The 16,778-nt window shown below is 41.3% G+C and overlaps 1 protein-coding gene across 1 annotated transcript in view; it reads right to left on the bottom strand.

Annotated features, from left to right (window-relative positions):
• ANKIB1 (ankyrin repeat and IBR domain containing 1) overlaps positions 1-16,778 on the bottom strand; it is a 493,668-nt gene that overhangs the window by 310,542 nt on the left and 166,348 nt on the right. Inside the window, exon 5 of the mRNA XM_029588858.1 lies at positions 6,866-6,983. Within this exon, the coding sequence (XP_029444718.1) occupies positions 6,866-6,983 (118 nt within the window). The remainder of the gene's footprint in view (positions 1-6,865; positions 6,984-16,778) is intronic.

The following is a 16,778-nucleotide window of genomic DNA, read 5'->3' as shown; positions in this document are numbered from 1 at the left end:
GAAGGGGCGCTCCCTTGGTGTCGAATTTGACCATTGGATCTATAGGAAGAAAAAACAAAGGGAAGATTGCTCCTTCCTCTGTTACCCCACATTTGGTCAGAAGTCCTATGGACAACCATCTTCAACATCTGAATATTCTCACAATGAGTAGTTTGAGCGGGGAAATATCAGCAGTCTCTCTTAGCCCTGTAGAAAATAAACCCCTCCCCATCTGTATCTCATCCCAATGAGAGTAATGTGAGGAACTTTCTGCCTCAAAGTCTCTGGAGAATCAAGTGTGGGCCCTCTGAGTGCTCATGGAGGACCACCAGTCTCTAGCTCTTCCCCTATCTCCCTACAGAGTGACCAACAAGTAAGACCATCTCCATCTGCTAAAGGGAATGGCTCTATGGAACTCAAAGCACTGATCCCAATGGTAGTGCGTGCGCGCGCCCCCCCCCCCCCCCCCCCCATGTGACTTAGACATGCTGGGAGTCTGTTAGAACAGTGGTTCTCAACCTTTTTACCATCATGACACACATGACAGACCACGCTCACATGTGACACATTGCTAGTTATAATTCAAGGCGGAAATAAAAAATACTGATTGGCTGAATTTCTCTTTACATACCCCACATAGAACACTGAGATCAGCCAAAGGATTACTTCAAATACCTTCGGTATATCCAGCCCACCTCACGCTAGTGAGTGAGAGAATCATTTCTATCCAAGGACCCAGTATCTGGAATACTATGCCTGCTTAACTTAAGACTCGAAACTGAGTTTAAAAAATGTTTTAAAGTCTTAGAAGACCTGGCTTTTTGAACAAGCCTATTCAGACAACCTTGAGAAAGGCTAATAAACATCAAGAACCAAAAGGTTGTGCTTAAATCCTCATGTTTTGTATTTCTTTTATTAAGGTGTATTTTTTCCTACTTAATGTGAGTTTTATAAATTCTGATGTATACCCTGTGTTTTTATGTTATATCATGTAAACCGTTGTGATGTATTTTTTTGAACGACAGTATACAAAACTTTTTAAATAAAGGCCCAGTATTATTTTTATTGTTAAGAATGATAAAAGGGAAAGATACATATTCTGTCTGAACAGAAATTGCATAAATAGTAAACATCCCACACCAATACAGCACCAATTTCCAGTACTCAAACAGTAATTATTTAAGTTATTTAAGAAAAGGCAACACTGAAAATATTACACCAGGCCTTAAGACATCAATACACCTATGAGGAAAACGGAACAAGTCAGGCTGCTATAGAGTCCTACACAGAAACTACACGCCAGCAGAAAACCTCACCTAAATCACATGTGCTGACCCTCAGCTAACAAAGAATAAAGAGACCAAAATACATAACTAGAAGCATGCAGACAAAAACTGAATTGGAAACTGCAATAAGCCAGGGTCTCTGTATGTAGTGTAACAAAAGGAAAAAGAAACATCACCAGTCCTTCTAAAACAAATCAAGAAATATAAAATCAGTAGCAGTAAAACCATACTAACAAAAAGAACAGATTATTTCAAAACAGTTGATGAATGGAATTATCCAATAATTAAAAACTCATATAAAAAATTTCTAGATACCAATAAAATATTTCAAAATAGCAGACACAAATGCCTAATAATGAAAAATAATAAGGATACAAAACCTGTTTTGCTCTGCATTCCTGGGAACGTTTGATATCCAGGTGCCCTGAGATTGTTTTGAATTAGCAGGAGGAGGGATGGTTTGCTTGCAACTTTCTCCTCTCTCTCTCTCACACTGGCTCTCAATCACTCACATATACACATGCCTTTTCTCTCTTTCTTATATAGGCTCTTACACATTTACACACATGCTGTCTGTCTTTTCACGCTTACACATACAGGCTTTCAATCGCACACATACATGCTGGCTTTTTCTCTCACACACAGACTCTCATTCACATGCTTACAATCATGCTCTCTCTCTTTCTCTCATTTACACACAGGCTCTCAATCACATACTCACATGCTCCCTCACCTAAACCAGCTCTCAATCACATACAGACACACATGGTCTCTCTTTTACTTATACACACAGGGTCTTAATCATCCATACACATGATCTCTCTCACACACAAAGGATCTCAATCACACATGCATACTCTTTCACACAAACAGGTTTTCAACCACAAACTTACACATACAGGTTTCTTAGTCATGCACTTCCATACATGCTCTCTCTCACACACAGCTCTCAATCATACACACATTCTCTTTCACGTATACAGGCCTCAATCATTCACATACATGCTGTCTCACTCACACAGTACCTCAAATACATATGCTTGCTCATTCACTCACCCCCCCACTCGAACTAGCAACAGCAGCAGCCTCCTCCACTTCCAACCCTAAAGGCAGCAGCAACCTCCTTCACTTTCAGCCCTCGTGGAGGAGTCGCATCGGCCGCGCGGGTTGACGTTATTTGTTTTTCTCCAAGCCGCACTGCTCATTCCTCAGGCTGGGCCTCGCTTTTCTTCTTCGGGCAGACGCTGCCTGCACTAGCATGGTCTCTTCTTCCCGCGCAAGCACCCACTGCTCACCACTTCCTCTTCTGGGCCACGGGGGAAGGGTGGGAAGAAGAGAGCATGCCGGTGCTGCTGACTCCAGCTCTCCTGTTGCGTTCTGCCCGGGCTTTCAGCGCTTTAAGCCCGGGTGGAGGATCTACCTTGCTCGGGTAGGGGGAGCAGCTGGGTCAGCGGGGGACCGGGAAATGTGGCGACACACCTGCGTGTGCTTGGCGACACACTGGTTGAGAACCACTGGATTAGAGTATTGTTGAACCAACCAACATCACTCTCAGAGATATCTGGTGGGTCATTATGAGAACTAAGACCTTTTTAGTGTATACGATAACAGCTACATGTGTTTTCTGCTGGAACTGTGACAAAGTTATCTAATTGAGAACATAGATTGGAATTAGTTGAATCTCAAGTTTCCTCTAACTAGTAATGTCACAAATTTACAAACTGCAGCAACAGTGGGTGTGAAAGATAGTTTATCTTTTCACTACAAATTACAGTAAATGGAAAACTGTTTTAGATCAAAAAATGTAAAGTTGTTAAAATTTCCAAGATTGAGATTGATATCTGCTATGGAGTTACTTAAAAGATAATTCCGGTGGGGGGGGGAGGGAAGGGGGCGGGGGATAACTGGAAAACGCTATTGATTATGTATGTATATGGATCGGCGGTCTGTGTTCAAAAATGAGACATGACACTGGTTGTTAAAAATTCGTTTTAATCCCCACGTCTCATGATGTATCTTTTCTATATGATGGATCTGGGACTGGTCCTAGGCGTGGGGGATAGTTATTTACTTATTTACATATAGTATGTTTATATATACATGTACCGTATTTGACCCTGACTTCGTCATGTGTTGTAACCTATGTTTTTCATGCAAAAATAAAAACTTACAAAAAAAAAAAAGATAATTCCATGAGATACTGCAATTTGGCACTAAAAAGGAAATATAGCTTTCATAGGGTTTTTATTTGCCAGAGATGAAGAAAAATATTGCTGCTGAAAAAGGTGTTTTAGATATCTTAGCCACATCTGAAAGTCTTGATCTTACAGGTTTTCTTCAAGATTCACATGAGAATTTCCTCTAGAGTCATTTTATTACTTGTGCCCTGAATCAGTCAGAGAATTAATTCTAAGACGATATTTTAAATGTAAGCACCAGATTCTTTGTGGTCAAAAGGTATTAATATTTCCTGATGTCTCCAGGGAAACCCAGTTAAGAAGAGCTTTTTTAAACTTAAGCAGAATGTTCTCTCACTAGGTATGACCTTTTCCCTAAAATTTCTTTGTAAATGAATTGTTTATCATGGTAACAAGGTTATTTTCCAAGACCCATCATATCTGGAAACATTTCTTAATGATAAAGTTTTGGAAAATGCTTAGATTAGGTATTGGGGTTACATTTGATTTTGTACTCAGCTTGAATGGTACATTTTTTCATCTATTATGATTATCTTCCTAATTCCAACCCCCCCCCCCTTGTAGATGGGGACTTGGGTTAATACTGTAAAATATTTTCCTTTGTATTTGGTCAATGTTTTCTGAAGGATCCATTATTGAATTATTGAATTGATTTCTCCTTTTTATGCATGTCTAAATCCTAATAAAAAAGACAGATAAAGCTAAAAGGGCCAATATTTATTAAGATATATATTGAAAATCTCACATTAACGATATGTTGTAATACATATTGGGAGGGAAGGTGTAGATGCAGTCCATTTTAAGATTTTCTCTGGTTGGTTCAGATAAGTTCTCCATTTTAAAAGAAAATTTCTGTAATATAAGTGGACATAATAGATAAAAGAAAATTTTATGCTATAGTAAAGAAGAAAAAAGGCAAGCGTTTTAACCGTTGAATACTTTGAGTTTAATATGTGTTTAATCACCATGAAGATAATCTTTTTAAATTAAAGTTGCCTACTCTATTGGGTTATGGTTAAAACTTAGCGGTGCTTTTAAAACAGGAGACTCTATATTCCGAGTTCATTAAAACACATGTATGAATCCCCTTAAATAAGGGTGAAAAAACATTAAAAAAAAAAAAAGTAATAAATTTAAAAAGAATTTACACAATAATTTGGTGACATTGCATAAGAAGGTTAATGTCACTTTTTGTATTCCTTAGATCCATGCTCTTTGGTATTTGTTATTCATATAGATGGATATTAAAAAGCCATTTAGACAGATAACCTAACAGTTATCTGTCTAAATGGCAGAGCCAGCTATATTCAGCCCTTATCTAGCTAAATTCTAGTTGGGTAACTAGTTATCTGGCTAGAACTTAGCCAGATAAAAAAGGGGCATTTTGAGAGCATTCCGAGGAGGGGCTTAGATATCTGCTAATCTAAAGTTAATCACCTTGTGAGGCCAGATAACATAACATAAGAACTTGCTATATTGGATCAGACCAAGGGTCCATCAAGCCCAGCGCCCTGTTTCCAACAGTGGCCAATCCAGGGTATTCCCCTAAGTCAACTTGATTAATAGCAGTTAATGGACTTAATCTGCAAGAACTTAACCAAACCTTTTTTAAACCCAGCTACACTAACTGCACTAACCATATCCTCTGGCAACAAATTCCAGAGCTTAACTGTGCATTGAGTGAAAAAGAATTTTCTCCAATTAGTTTTAAGTGTGTTACTTGCTAACTTCATGGAGTGCCCCCTAGTCCTTCTATTACCCAAAAGAGTAAATAACCGATTTACATCTAACCGTTCTAGACCTCTCTAGACCTCTATCGTATCCCCCCTCAGCCGTCTCTTCTCTGAGGTGAACAGCCCTAACCTCTTTAGTCTTTCTTCATAGGGGAGCTGTTCCATCCCTTTATCATTTTGGTTGCCCTTCTCTGTACCTTCTCCAGGGCAACTATATCTTTTTTGAGATGCGGTGACCAGAACTGTACACAGTACTCAAGGTGCAGTCTCACCATGGACAGATACTGAGGCATTATGACATTTCTGTTTTATTTACCATTCCTTTCCTAATAATTCCTAATATTCTGTTTGCTTTTTTGACTGCTGCAGCACACTGAGCCGATTTAAATATATTATCTACTATAATGCCTAGATCTTTTTCCTGGGTGTTAACTCCTAATACGGAACCTAACATTGTGTAACTACAGCATGGGTTATTTTTCCCTATATGCAACACCTTGCACTTGTCTACATTAAATTTCATCTGCCATTTGGATGCCCAATCTTCCAGTCTTGCAAGGTCCTCCTGTAATTTATCACTTGCTACTTACCCAAATATCTTCAGAGATATCCGGGTACGTAGCATATCTTCCCCAAAAAAACCCCCAAGCAAACGCAAGTCACCGGCCTCCAGCCCCGATGCCTGCCCCTCCACTACCATGTCTCTACTCCCTCCCTCCTCTGCTATCTGATAAAAAGATGGGCAAAAAATAATTTTAAACTTCCAAAAATCCAATCGCCACTGACCCGGGCCTCCCCCCAATCAATCCGTCTAAAAATCTTACAATTTGCCTCCTCTGTCTCCCCCTACAGCCTCCCTCCCTCCCCCACCCCAGGATGACATTCTTCCACCCACCCATTACCTTTAAACAGGGCCCCATCTCCCTGCTGGGATCCCTGTGCTCAGCGATCCTGGCTGTTTTCAGCATTACTTACCTAAGAATCTCTGAAGATATCCAATCAATAGATGGCTATGGTTAAAGTTTTCTGGCTATGTGTAGCCAGATAACTTTAAACAAGTATATTCAGCGAGTTTATCCAGCTGAATATACCGGATAAACTATCTGGCTAAAGTTAGCCGGATAACTTATCTATTAAACGGCTAACTGAATGTTGGCCTCGTGTTTCTCATTTTTTGAGTTTTTGAATATAATACACTATTCACACAGTTCATATACAAAAGTGTGTGGTACTTTATAGACTATCATGCCCATCATGCCTCAGAAAATCTCAAGTCTATAAGGTGCCACCAGCCTCGATGCTGGTTTTGCTATTACAGACTAACAGAGCTACCACTAATAGTACATTCTGTTTAGTTTATAACTGTGTGTTGGCAAAGTGAGCTGATGATAGACTGCATCATTCATTTCACTGCTCTCAGCAACTATTAAAAAGAAATAAGGTAAGAAACCAGTCACATAATGAAGATTTTGGTAATTTCAAAACTGGTCATCCTCAGTTTCATTTGAAATATCTCTGAGCAACTTTGGGCAAAGAGATACAACTGGGTATCTCATCTTCTATCTACAGAGAAAATGCTTAGAACATCTGACCCTTTATCCTATCATACAGATAGCCTTACTATAAATAATTTAACAAAGAAGCAGCGTATGGTTTACAGTTTAATTACCATGTGCTCGTAGCAAAGCTTCCGCAGTAAAAAGAGGCGCCTGAAGCATATCTGCTGTTTCCACTATCAGCATATCCTTCAGTCTCCGTAAATCCTGAGGTCTTAATCCCTCGTATGGCTTAAAAATAAAAAAAGAAAAGAAAGATACGGTTAACTAATTTTTCTCATCTTTGATGAACACTTACTTATGAGAAGCAATAATTAGATAAAAGAATGAGAAATTACTACTTACCTGATAATTTCCTTTTCTTTAGGACAGTCAGATGAATCTAGAACAAGTGGGTTCGGCACCTCTACCAGTTGGGGACAGAGCAAACTGACATCACAGTATATATACCCCTGTAGTGACATCAGTCTGCCATTTTTGTCTTCAAAAGCAACTGTGGACAGACCAGCTAAACTTTGATTAAAAACAAATAACTATTTCAACACTCAGCCAAGAGGCAACACTGAGCCCAGACAAAGAATGTATTAACCCTAGTCTAGGGACTGGAGTAACACTTACCAGTAATCCCTGTAACATATAGGCACACAGGAGGCTCAATATGCAATCATTCAGCAGCCAAGGGAGGGAAGCTGGATTCATCTGACTATCCTAAAGAACAGGAAATTATCAGGTAAGTAGTAATTTCTCATTTCTTAGTGCCCAGTCAGATGAATCCAGAACAAGTGGAATGTAACCAAGCTACTCCCAAATTGGGCGGGAAACTGCCCGCAGTCCAGTCAAAATCGTATGCACAAAGGCCACATCCTCCCAGGCCTGAACATCCAGATATGATAATACCTGGAAAAGGTGTGTAAGGAGGACCACGTCGCAGTTTGGCAAATGTCGATGGGAGACAACAATCTGATTTCTGCCCAAGACACTGCCTGAGCCCTAGTCAAATGAGCCCTAACCTACCTAGGTAACTGCTTTCCAGCATCCATATATGCAGCTGTGACTACCTCCTTATTCCAGCAAGCTATTGTAGCCCGCGAGGCTGGCTCTCCCTGTCTAGTACCGCCGAGAAGGACAAACAGGCGATCCAACTTCTGCAAAAGCTCTGTAACCTCTATATATACCTGACAATATGTCTCTTGACATCCAAGGGTCTCAACAGACGATACTCCTCTATATCTCTCTATCCAGACACGACAGGGAGATGGACTGATTTAAGTGAAACTCAGTGACTACCCTTGGTAAAAAGGAAAGAACAGTACGCAGCTGTACCATCCCGGAGTCACCTGGAGAAATGGCTCCAGGCAAGACAAGGCCTGCAGTTCAGAAACACTACGCGAAGAACAAATTGCCAGAAGGAAAACCATTTTCAAGGTCAGCAACTGCAAGGACAGAGAACATAGCGGTCTAAACGCAGGGCCTGCCAAAAACTCCAAAAACCTAATTAAAACTTAATAGGGGCATCAGAAACCACAAAGGAGGCCAAAAATGTTTCACGCCTTTCAGAAAACGGGCCACATCAGGATAAGCCGATGAGGATCCACATTTACCTGACCCTTGAAACAAGTGAGAGCCACTACTTGAACCTTTAAGGAATTAAAAGCCAAACCTTTATTCAAGCTATCCCACAAAAATTCCAAAATGAGCAGGATCTTGACCAAGGAAAGAAGAGTACCTCAATCCTCTCATCAGGCCTAAAATGTTCTCCAAACCCACACATAGGCCAAGGAAATGGAGAAATTTCTAGCTCTTAGCAAGGTGTAAATCACTGCCGCAGGGTATCCGCATTTCAGCAAGTGAGTCCTTTCAAGGGCCATACCGTAAGACAAAATAGAGTTAGATCTTCATGAAGAATAGGTCCCTGCTACAACAGGTTCCTGTGCGCTGGAAGCAAAGAGGCAAATTCATCAAGAGCCTCTGCAGATCTGCATACCACAGACTCCTGGACCAATATGGAGCAACCAAGAGCACCATCCCTCTGTGGCATTCGATCCTCCAAACCAATCTGCCCAAAATGGGCCACTGAGGAAAGGCATATAGCAACTTGTCTTCCAGCCACTCCTGCACTAGGGCATCGATCCCCAATGACTTCGGATCTCTTTTGCGGCTGAAGAATCACGAGACTTTCGCATTGCACAAAATCACCAACAGGTCTAGGAATGGGAGACCCCAGTGATCCCAAATCAGCTAAAACACCTTGTTTGACAACGCCCACTCTCCTGGGTCTAGACTCTCCCTGCTAAGAAAATCTGCTCTTTGCCTGCAATGTGCGAGTCTGAGAACTCGAGATGCACCTCTGCCCTTTCCATAAGTTGATCTATTTCCTGTGACACTTGTTGGCTCTTGGTACCTCCCTGCCAATTGATGTAAGCCACAGTCGTTGCATTGTTTGACATTATTCGGACCGAAATGACCATGCAGCCTATTACCCAACTGCAAACATGCCAATCGGACCGCTCTGGCCTCCAACAGATTGATGTTCCAGAGAGATTCTCCTGCACTTCAGCATCCTTGCATTGTCAGCTCCTGATAGTGAGCTCCCCAACCAAGGAGACTCACATACGTTGTCAGTTCTAGTCAGTCCAGTGGGGATAGGGAAACTCCTTTCCATAGATAAACCGCCTACAGCCACCACTGCAGTTGGGAGTAGACCTCCATCGGCAGGTTAGCCAAATCAAATAGTCCTGAGATTGTGGATTCCACTGAGAAAGCAAGAAGCACTGAAGAGGACACACATGCGTCCTCGCCCACAATACCACTTCCAGACCGCTGAGATTGATAAGGACTTGCAAGAAAGACCATATGGTCAGGCGCAAATTGTTCAACAGACGGAGATGAGCTAGCAACTTTTGGATTTGAGCTTCCGGCAGGAACACCTTGTCCTGCTTCGTGTCAAACCAAACCCCCAGGTATTCCAGCCATTGAGTAGGCTGAAGGCTGCTCTTGCCTAGGTTCACCACCCAGCTGAGCTCCACAAGAGGGAAATCACCTTGCGAGTCACCAGGCAGCTCTCCTCCAGCAATTTGGCTAGAATCCGTCAGTCGTTCAGTTATGGGTGTACTAGGATTCCATCCTCTCTCAACTCTGCCACAACCACCACCATTACACCTTGGAAAAGGTTCTGGGGGCGGTGGCCAGATCAAAGGGCAGCGCCGAAACAATGTGGGGTCCCAGAACTACGAACTGCAGGAAGCGTTTATGTTCTAGTCGGATGGGAATGTGAAGATACACCTCCGACAGATCCAGAGAGGTCAGAAATTCCCGACTGCACATCCATTATCACCAAGCACAAAGTTTACATGCGAAATGCTTCACTCGCAGATGACTGACACCTTTGAGATCCAGGATGGGATGAAAAGAGCCCTCCTTCTTTGGCAAAACAAAATAAATGGAATATCGCCCCATATTTTCTTGAGAAGTAGTCATTGGGACTACAGTCCTCAGCCTGAGGAGCCTTGCCAATGTACCCTCCACTACTTGCTTCTTCTGCGGGGAGTGGCAGGGAGACTCCATGAACATGTCCCGAGAAACACGGCGAAACTCCATCACATATCCTTCTCATATTACTTCTAGGATCCACTGATCTGATGTGATTTCAACCCACCTCTGATAAAAGAGAGAGCCATCTCCCTATCTCCTGTTCCTAGGGTGGGTCAGCATTAAGTTCCATTAGGGCCAACAGCATGCCGAGTGGTGGCCAGAAGAGTGCATCTAGCTATTTTACTTTTTTATATACATGTTCAACTAGTACCACTTGTGCGTCCAAAAACTAGGCCTAGTCTAAGGAGGCTGCTCAACCCCCAGGCTGCCCACGTCCTCTCAACCTCCCACGGAGCGGGACGAAAGTTGGACTGGCACGCCAAGCATGAAGACCTGGTGAGGAGGAAGCCCTACACAACACAAAACCTCCCTGTAAGTCTCAGTATAATTTTTTTTTTTTTTTAAACTTACCGGAGCTCAGCCTTACCTGGCTGACTACAGAGACAGACACACAGACACACACACACACACTATGACGTCAGTTTGCTCCATCTTCATCTGCTGGTAGAGGTGCACAATCCACTTGTTCTGGATTTATCTGACTGGACGCTAAGAAATCAACTTTCCAAGCTTTATGAGGAAATAAAAGACAATATGTGGTAGGTAATATACAACACTTACTAACATTAGTAAGAATTTAACATTGAGAGGCAAACCTTTTTTTTATACCCCCAGAAAAGGTCAGGGTCAGTCATAGCAGCTGCAGAGTAAGAACAAATTTATCTTTGCAGGTCATTTTAAACTTCACCTAAGAAGCAGTTGGCCCATAACATGGATGATGATAAACACCTCATACAGCAAAAGAATTGAGGAAGGGAGAGGCAGGGAGCAGGGAGAGGGACTAAATGCAGGCAGGATCAGAAACAGCATGAACCAACTCAGTGGAGAATTTAGGTAGTCTGTGCAGACTTGCTGAACTTACAATTTGCTAGCTTGCAGTTCTCATTTCAGATCATACCAATAAAGTACAGATGGGATGGGGACAATTTTCAGCCATTGATTTTATACCCAGGTAACTACTTATTTTGTAGGTAATGGGTGTGGCTGTGTGCACAGAAACAAGATGGCAGAAAAAGACTGTTACATCCTATCCAATCTACCCATCCACACCAACTAATTGGCTTTACTACTCCTTCAAAGATCCTCTGTGTTTAACCCATGCCCTCTTGAATCCAGGTATTGCAGCACTGGTCTCCACCTCTACAGGGAGGCTGTTCCATGCATCCACTACCTTCTCTGTGAAGAAATATTTTCTTAGATTATTCTTGAGTCTACCTTGTTTCACCTCATCTCATGATCTCTTGTTCTAGAGCCTCCTTTCCTTTGAAAGAAGCCAGCCTCCTCTTCATTGAAACCTTGGAAGTATTTAAGGGTCTACCTTATCTCCCCTATCCCACCTTTCCTCGAGGGTATACATTTTAGATCTTTAAATCTATCCCCATATGCTTTAGAAATAAGATCACTGATCATTTTAGACGCTACCCTCTGGATCAACTCCAATAGGTTTATATTTTTTTGAAGATGTGGTCTCCAGAACTATATATAGTATTCTAAATGTGATCTCATCAGGAACTTATATAGGGGCAATATCACTTTTTTCTGCTGACTATTCTTCTCCCTATACATAAAAACATCTTTCTGGCTTTTGCCATCGCCTTATCCACCTATTTGGCCAACTTAAAATCATTAGATATGATCACCCCCAGATCCTACTCTTCTTTCGTGCTTAAAATATTCACTTTTATGTTATATGCCTCCCATGGGCTTTTGCATCTTAAATACATCTGTAGCTGCCAGAACCTAGACCATTCCTTGAGCTTCACTAAATCCCTCCTCATGTTTTCCACACCTTTCTGTCTACCCTGTTGCAAATTTGGTATCAGCAAATACAAACCGTTCCTGATAATCCTTCTGCAATGTTGATCACAATTTATTTATTTAAAATCACTTGTATCTTGCATCCTCCAAGGTTCTGGATGGGTAACAATATAACATACATAAGAGAGCAGTGACAATATACAGGACAAAACAGTAAAAACTTACAAAATTCTTCAAAATTTACAAAAACGTTGTGCTCTAAGAACCGATCCCTGTGGCACACTGCTAGTAACGTACATCTCCTTAGAGTAAACTCCATTTATCACTATCCTGTGTCATCTCCCACAGTCACTTTACAGCCTGTTCCAAGGCAACTCAATTTATTTACAAGTCACCTATGTGTAACTGTGTCAAAGGCCTCAATGAAATCCAAGTACACTACATCTAATGCTCTCCCTTAATCCAACTCTCTGGTCACGCGATCAAAGAAATTGATCAGATTTGTCTGCCAAGACTTCTCTGATAAAAGCCATGCTGCCTCGGATCTTGTAATCCATTTGATTCCAGAAATTGCACTATCCTTTGTTTTAGCAGGGATTCCCTTAATTTGCTTACCAGAAAGGACAGACTAACTGGTCTAAACTTTCCAGTCTCCTCCTTACTTCCACTTTTGTGAATATGAACCATGTCTGCCTGTCTCCAATCCTCAGATACTACTCCCGACTCTAAAGAAGCATTGGAAAGGTCAGCCAGAGGAGCTGTTAGAATTACTCAAAGATCCTTTAAAACCACTGAATGTACTCCAGCTCGCCCCATCACTATTAACTTTCAGGCCGATACAAAACGGTGCGCTCGGCGTTTAGCACCCGTTTGGCCGCGTGTTTTACCCTGTCCCCTTACAGGGTAAAACACGCGGCCAAACGGGTGGAAAACGCACAACCAACCACCCCAAGAATAATAGCGCTCAACAAATGTAAATGCATGTTGATGAGCCTATTAGCTATTACCCCGGAATACTGAAAGTAAAATGTGCGGCCAAGCCGCACATTTTACTCTCAGAAATTAATGCCTGCCCAAGGGCAGGCATTAACCTTAGAAAGCAGCGGGAAAGTGTACAGAAAAGCAGTTTTTTCTGCTTTTCTGTACACCCTCCGTCTTAATATCATAGCGATATTAAGTCAGAGGCACAAAAAAAAAAAAATATGCCCGCCTGTCAGCAGGTTTGAAAATGGATTCCCAATTTTGCCGGCATCTATTTTCTGAACCCGTGGCTGTCAGCAGGTTCGAAAACCGATGCTGGTAAAATTAAGCGTCTGTTGTCGGACCCACTGACAGCTGCCGCTTCAGCTGAGGCGGCGCTAGGGGCGCGCTAGTGTCCCTAGCACCTCCTTGTTAGCGCGGGTCCTAATTTGAATACAAAATTGCACGCCCAGAAGAGGTGCCTTGGCACGCGTTGGGTGAGCGGGCACTCACCTCGGAGTGCCGGCTCTCCCGCACATTTTATTGCATCGGCCTGTTTAAGTTTAATGAGCTCCTCATGAACACAACTGAATGAAGTTTATTTCACTTCCAATCTATTTATGTTCATTATATGTGGTCCTGGCTACTGGCCCTTCACAAAATGAACACCAAACAGAAATATTTGTTAACCTATCTCACTTTTTGCTCATCAGCCTCTACATATTCCTCCCTTCACTTCAGAGTCTCACAATGTTACTTTTGTACATCCTATCACTAATATATATATAAAAAAACAAAAGTTTTGTCCTGTTATATTTACTATTTTTTCTTCCAATTGCATCTTTGCATTCATGACTAATTTCCCAGCTTCTTTTAACTTTTCCAAATAATGTCAGATGTGTGCTTCCTGGGGTGGAGAGTATGAGAATACATAGAGAATGGATGAGTGTGTATGGGTGGTTTTGTGTGCGCTGGGGTTCTCTGTGGGGACTGGCAGGGCTGTGTGTGTGTAAGGGGGGCTGGAATGTGCTTTTATGACAATGTGGCTGTGTATATATGTAAGTGCAAGGTATGGTTTGAAGAGTTTGCTGGAGTAGATATATGTGTAGGGTGTCAGAATGAGTAGGATACGAGAGGGGTGTGTAGCGTGCATATGTTTGGGCAAGGAATGTGTTGACATGCATGTACTGGAAATAGGAGAAGGAGCGTGCTATGTAGGGATGGGGTATGTGGGGGGTTTTGTGTTTGTGGAATATGTGAGAGGGAAGGGAGTGTTTTGAGTTTGTGGGGTATAAACGCGGTGGGTATATGTGTGGTGAAGTATGAGTGTGGCAGGTGTGCATGTGGCCAAGTGCATGAGGGAGTGGGGAGTGCGGAATGCATATGAATGGGAGGGTGGTGCCTAAAAGTAAGGCCTCAATCTTGTAGATATATCTTACATGATGACTGAATAGTGAAATTAGACAATCTGACATTTGTTTTTGATAAGCATAGTGCTAAGGGTTTTGTGGATTATAGTGCTGCTTTTTTTTTTTTTTTTTTTTTTTTTTTTTAAATTGTGCACTTTTCGCATGGCTACACATTTAAAGGAACCACCTGGAAGATATACTATGTTGTGATTGGCTAAAACTATAGAGACTAATTCCCAGATATACAGATGTTAATCTGGAAGAAGTTTTTGTGAAAATTCTGTGAACATTTGAATGTTTGATTCTCCTGAAGCAGGCACAACTATGCTGAAACCCGTGTTTGTTTTATACGTCAGGGTTCTTAGTTTTTCAGACTTTTAATCAATTGTTGGAATACGAATTTCCTTCCATTCTCTTGGGTGATGTCCTGCTGAAGTACAAGTACCATCTACCAAAGATCTTAAAAATCTGTCTCGCTGATTTTGTACCCAGAGGAGATACAAACTGATGAACAAGATCTCGTCATAAGATGGTGTGGGGTTTTTTCTCTTCAGAAAAAGAATGCCTAAACAGAGTCCTTTCCTCTGCTTTCAACAGGGAAGCAATGTTAAAAGATCACTTTTTGTGCTTTATTTATTCAAATTTCATATTCTGCTTTTTTCCTTCTGGACTCAAGGTGGTGTACGATATAAAACATGAAAGTACATTGTTACAAAAGCAAAATAAGCAGCACTTCATTAAAACAAGAACTTGATTCATAAAAATTACCATTTATAAGAAAAACACACTCCAGTTACCACCATTATGTAGTTCAGAGTGTAGCTGCTTATTTTGCTCTCCTCTGAGATTACTTGAGATAGGTAAGAAACCTTGCTTTCTGCAAGGTTAAACAAGATAGTACAAATACTCGCACTAAAATCCTGAACCTAAGTGCTGCTTTCCAACAAACAGAAAAAGAAAAGAGCCAGACTATAGATTGATTTACCTTTTAAAATTTTGTAATAATCTAAATATAATAGGATCTATGGGGATGGGGTTGGATTCTATCTCTAAAACAGACCCTGGACAAGAAACTAGCTAACCCTTTTGTGGCATTGGGAGTCACTGTCTAAACAAAAATAGGATGTAAATGTGTGAGCAGAAGTCCACATCATGTCTTTGAAAATCTTTTCAATGAAGACCATTGTAAGATAGACTTTCAGAGAAACTCTCCTCACCAAGGACATTAATTCAGTGATCCTGTTAGTGGGGAATTGTGTCCAGCAGAGCTAAAATAAATTCCAGTTCAGGTTTTGGGTTCAAGTTGGTTTTGGGAGAATTTATGATTTATTTATTTATTTTAAATATTTTTTTTATACCGTCGTTCGGCAGGGACCGCCACAACGATTTACAATAAGGCACATAAAAGTAATGATACTAAAATTTGTCAGTTTACATAGGTGCCATAAGGTTTGGTAACATAGTTTGTTATAAATGTTTAATTGTTACATGTGATGAATCATGTCCAGGTCATTCTCAGCTTTGAGTACAAAACTATCTTTAAACTTGTAACTTATCCTTTAGTGATGCGTTATTTAATAAAAAAAAAGCTACACCCTTAGTGGATACTGCAGTGCGTGTGTTTGATTGTTCGTGCTTTGCCCTACCCTGGCATTTTAGTCTATTCTCCCTTCTCTTTTTTAAACTCTTGCAAAACCACCACTAAGATGGTTGTGTACAAGGAGTCATCTGCCTCTACCTGTGATGTATTCTTGAACAGTCAGTTGTTCAGGGGAAAGCAGAGCTGCTTACCTGTAACAGGTACTCTCCAAGTATAACAGAATATCAGTCTACATACGAGGGACATCAACCAATGGAGCTCGGCATGGAAAAATGATTTCAAAGTTTCTAGAACTCTGACTGTGCCTCTTTGGCCATGCTCATGCATGCCATTATATCAAACATCCACACAGGGTCCCTTCAGTCTCAATTTAGCAATGAAGAAAAATTTTAGGAGAAACCAGCTCCATGGGGGAAGTGGGCAGGTTTCATGTGGACAGATATCCTGCTTTTTCGGAGAGCACCTGTTACAGATAAGCAACTCTGCTTTCTCAGAGGATAAGCAGGATGTTAGTCTTCACACATGGGGAATTCCTAGCTATAGGCTGTCTCAGACAAAAAAGGGGAAACAATAACAGGTACCAATGGGCACAACAATGTTTTTGCTGGTAACAAGCCATTTTTTCAAATATTTCACTTGCTTATGAGA

The sequence above is a fragment of the Rhinatrema bivittatum genome, chromosome 2 (genome assembly GCF_901001135.1).
Source record: "Rhinatrema bivittatum chromosome 2, aRhiBiv1.1, whole genome shotgun sequence".
Lineage (NCBI taxonomy): Eukaryota > Metazoa > Chordata > Amphibia > Gymnophiona > Rhinatrematidae > Rhinatrema > Rhinatrema bivittatum.
The sequence above is the reverse complement of the archived record's forward strand: the minus strand, read 5'-3'. Positions and strand labels throughout refer to the sequence as shown.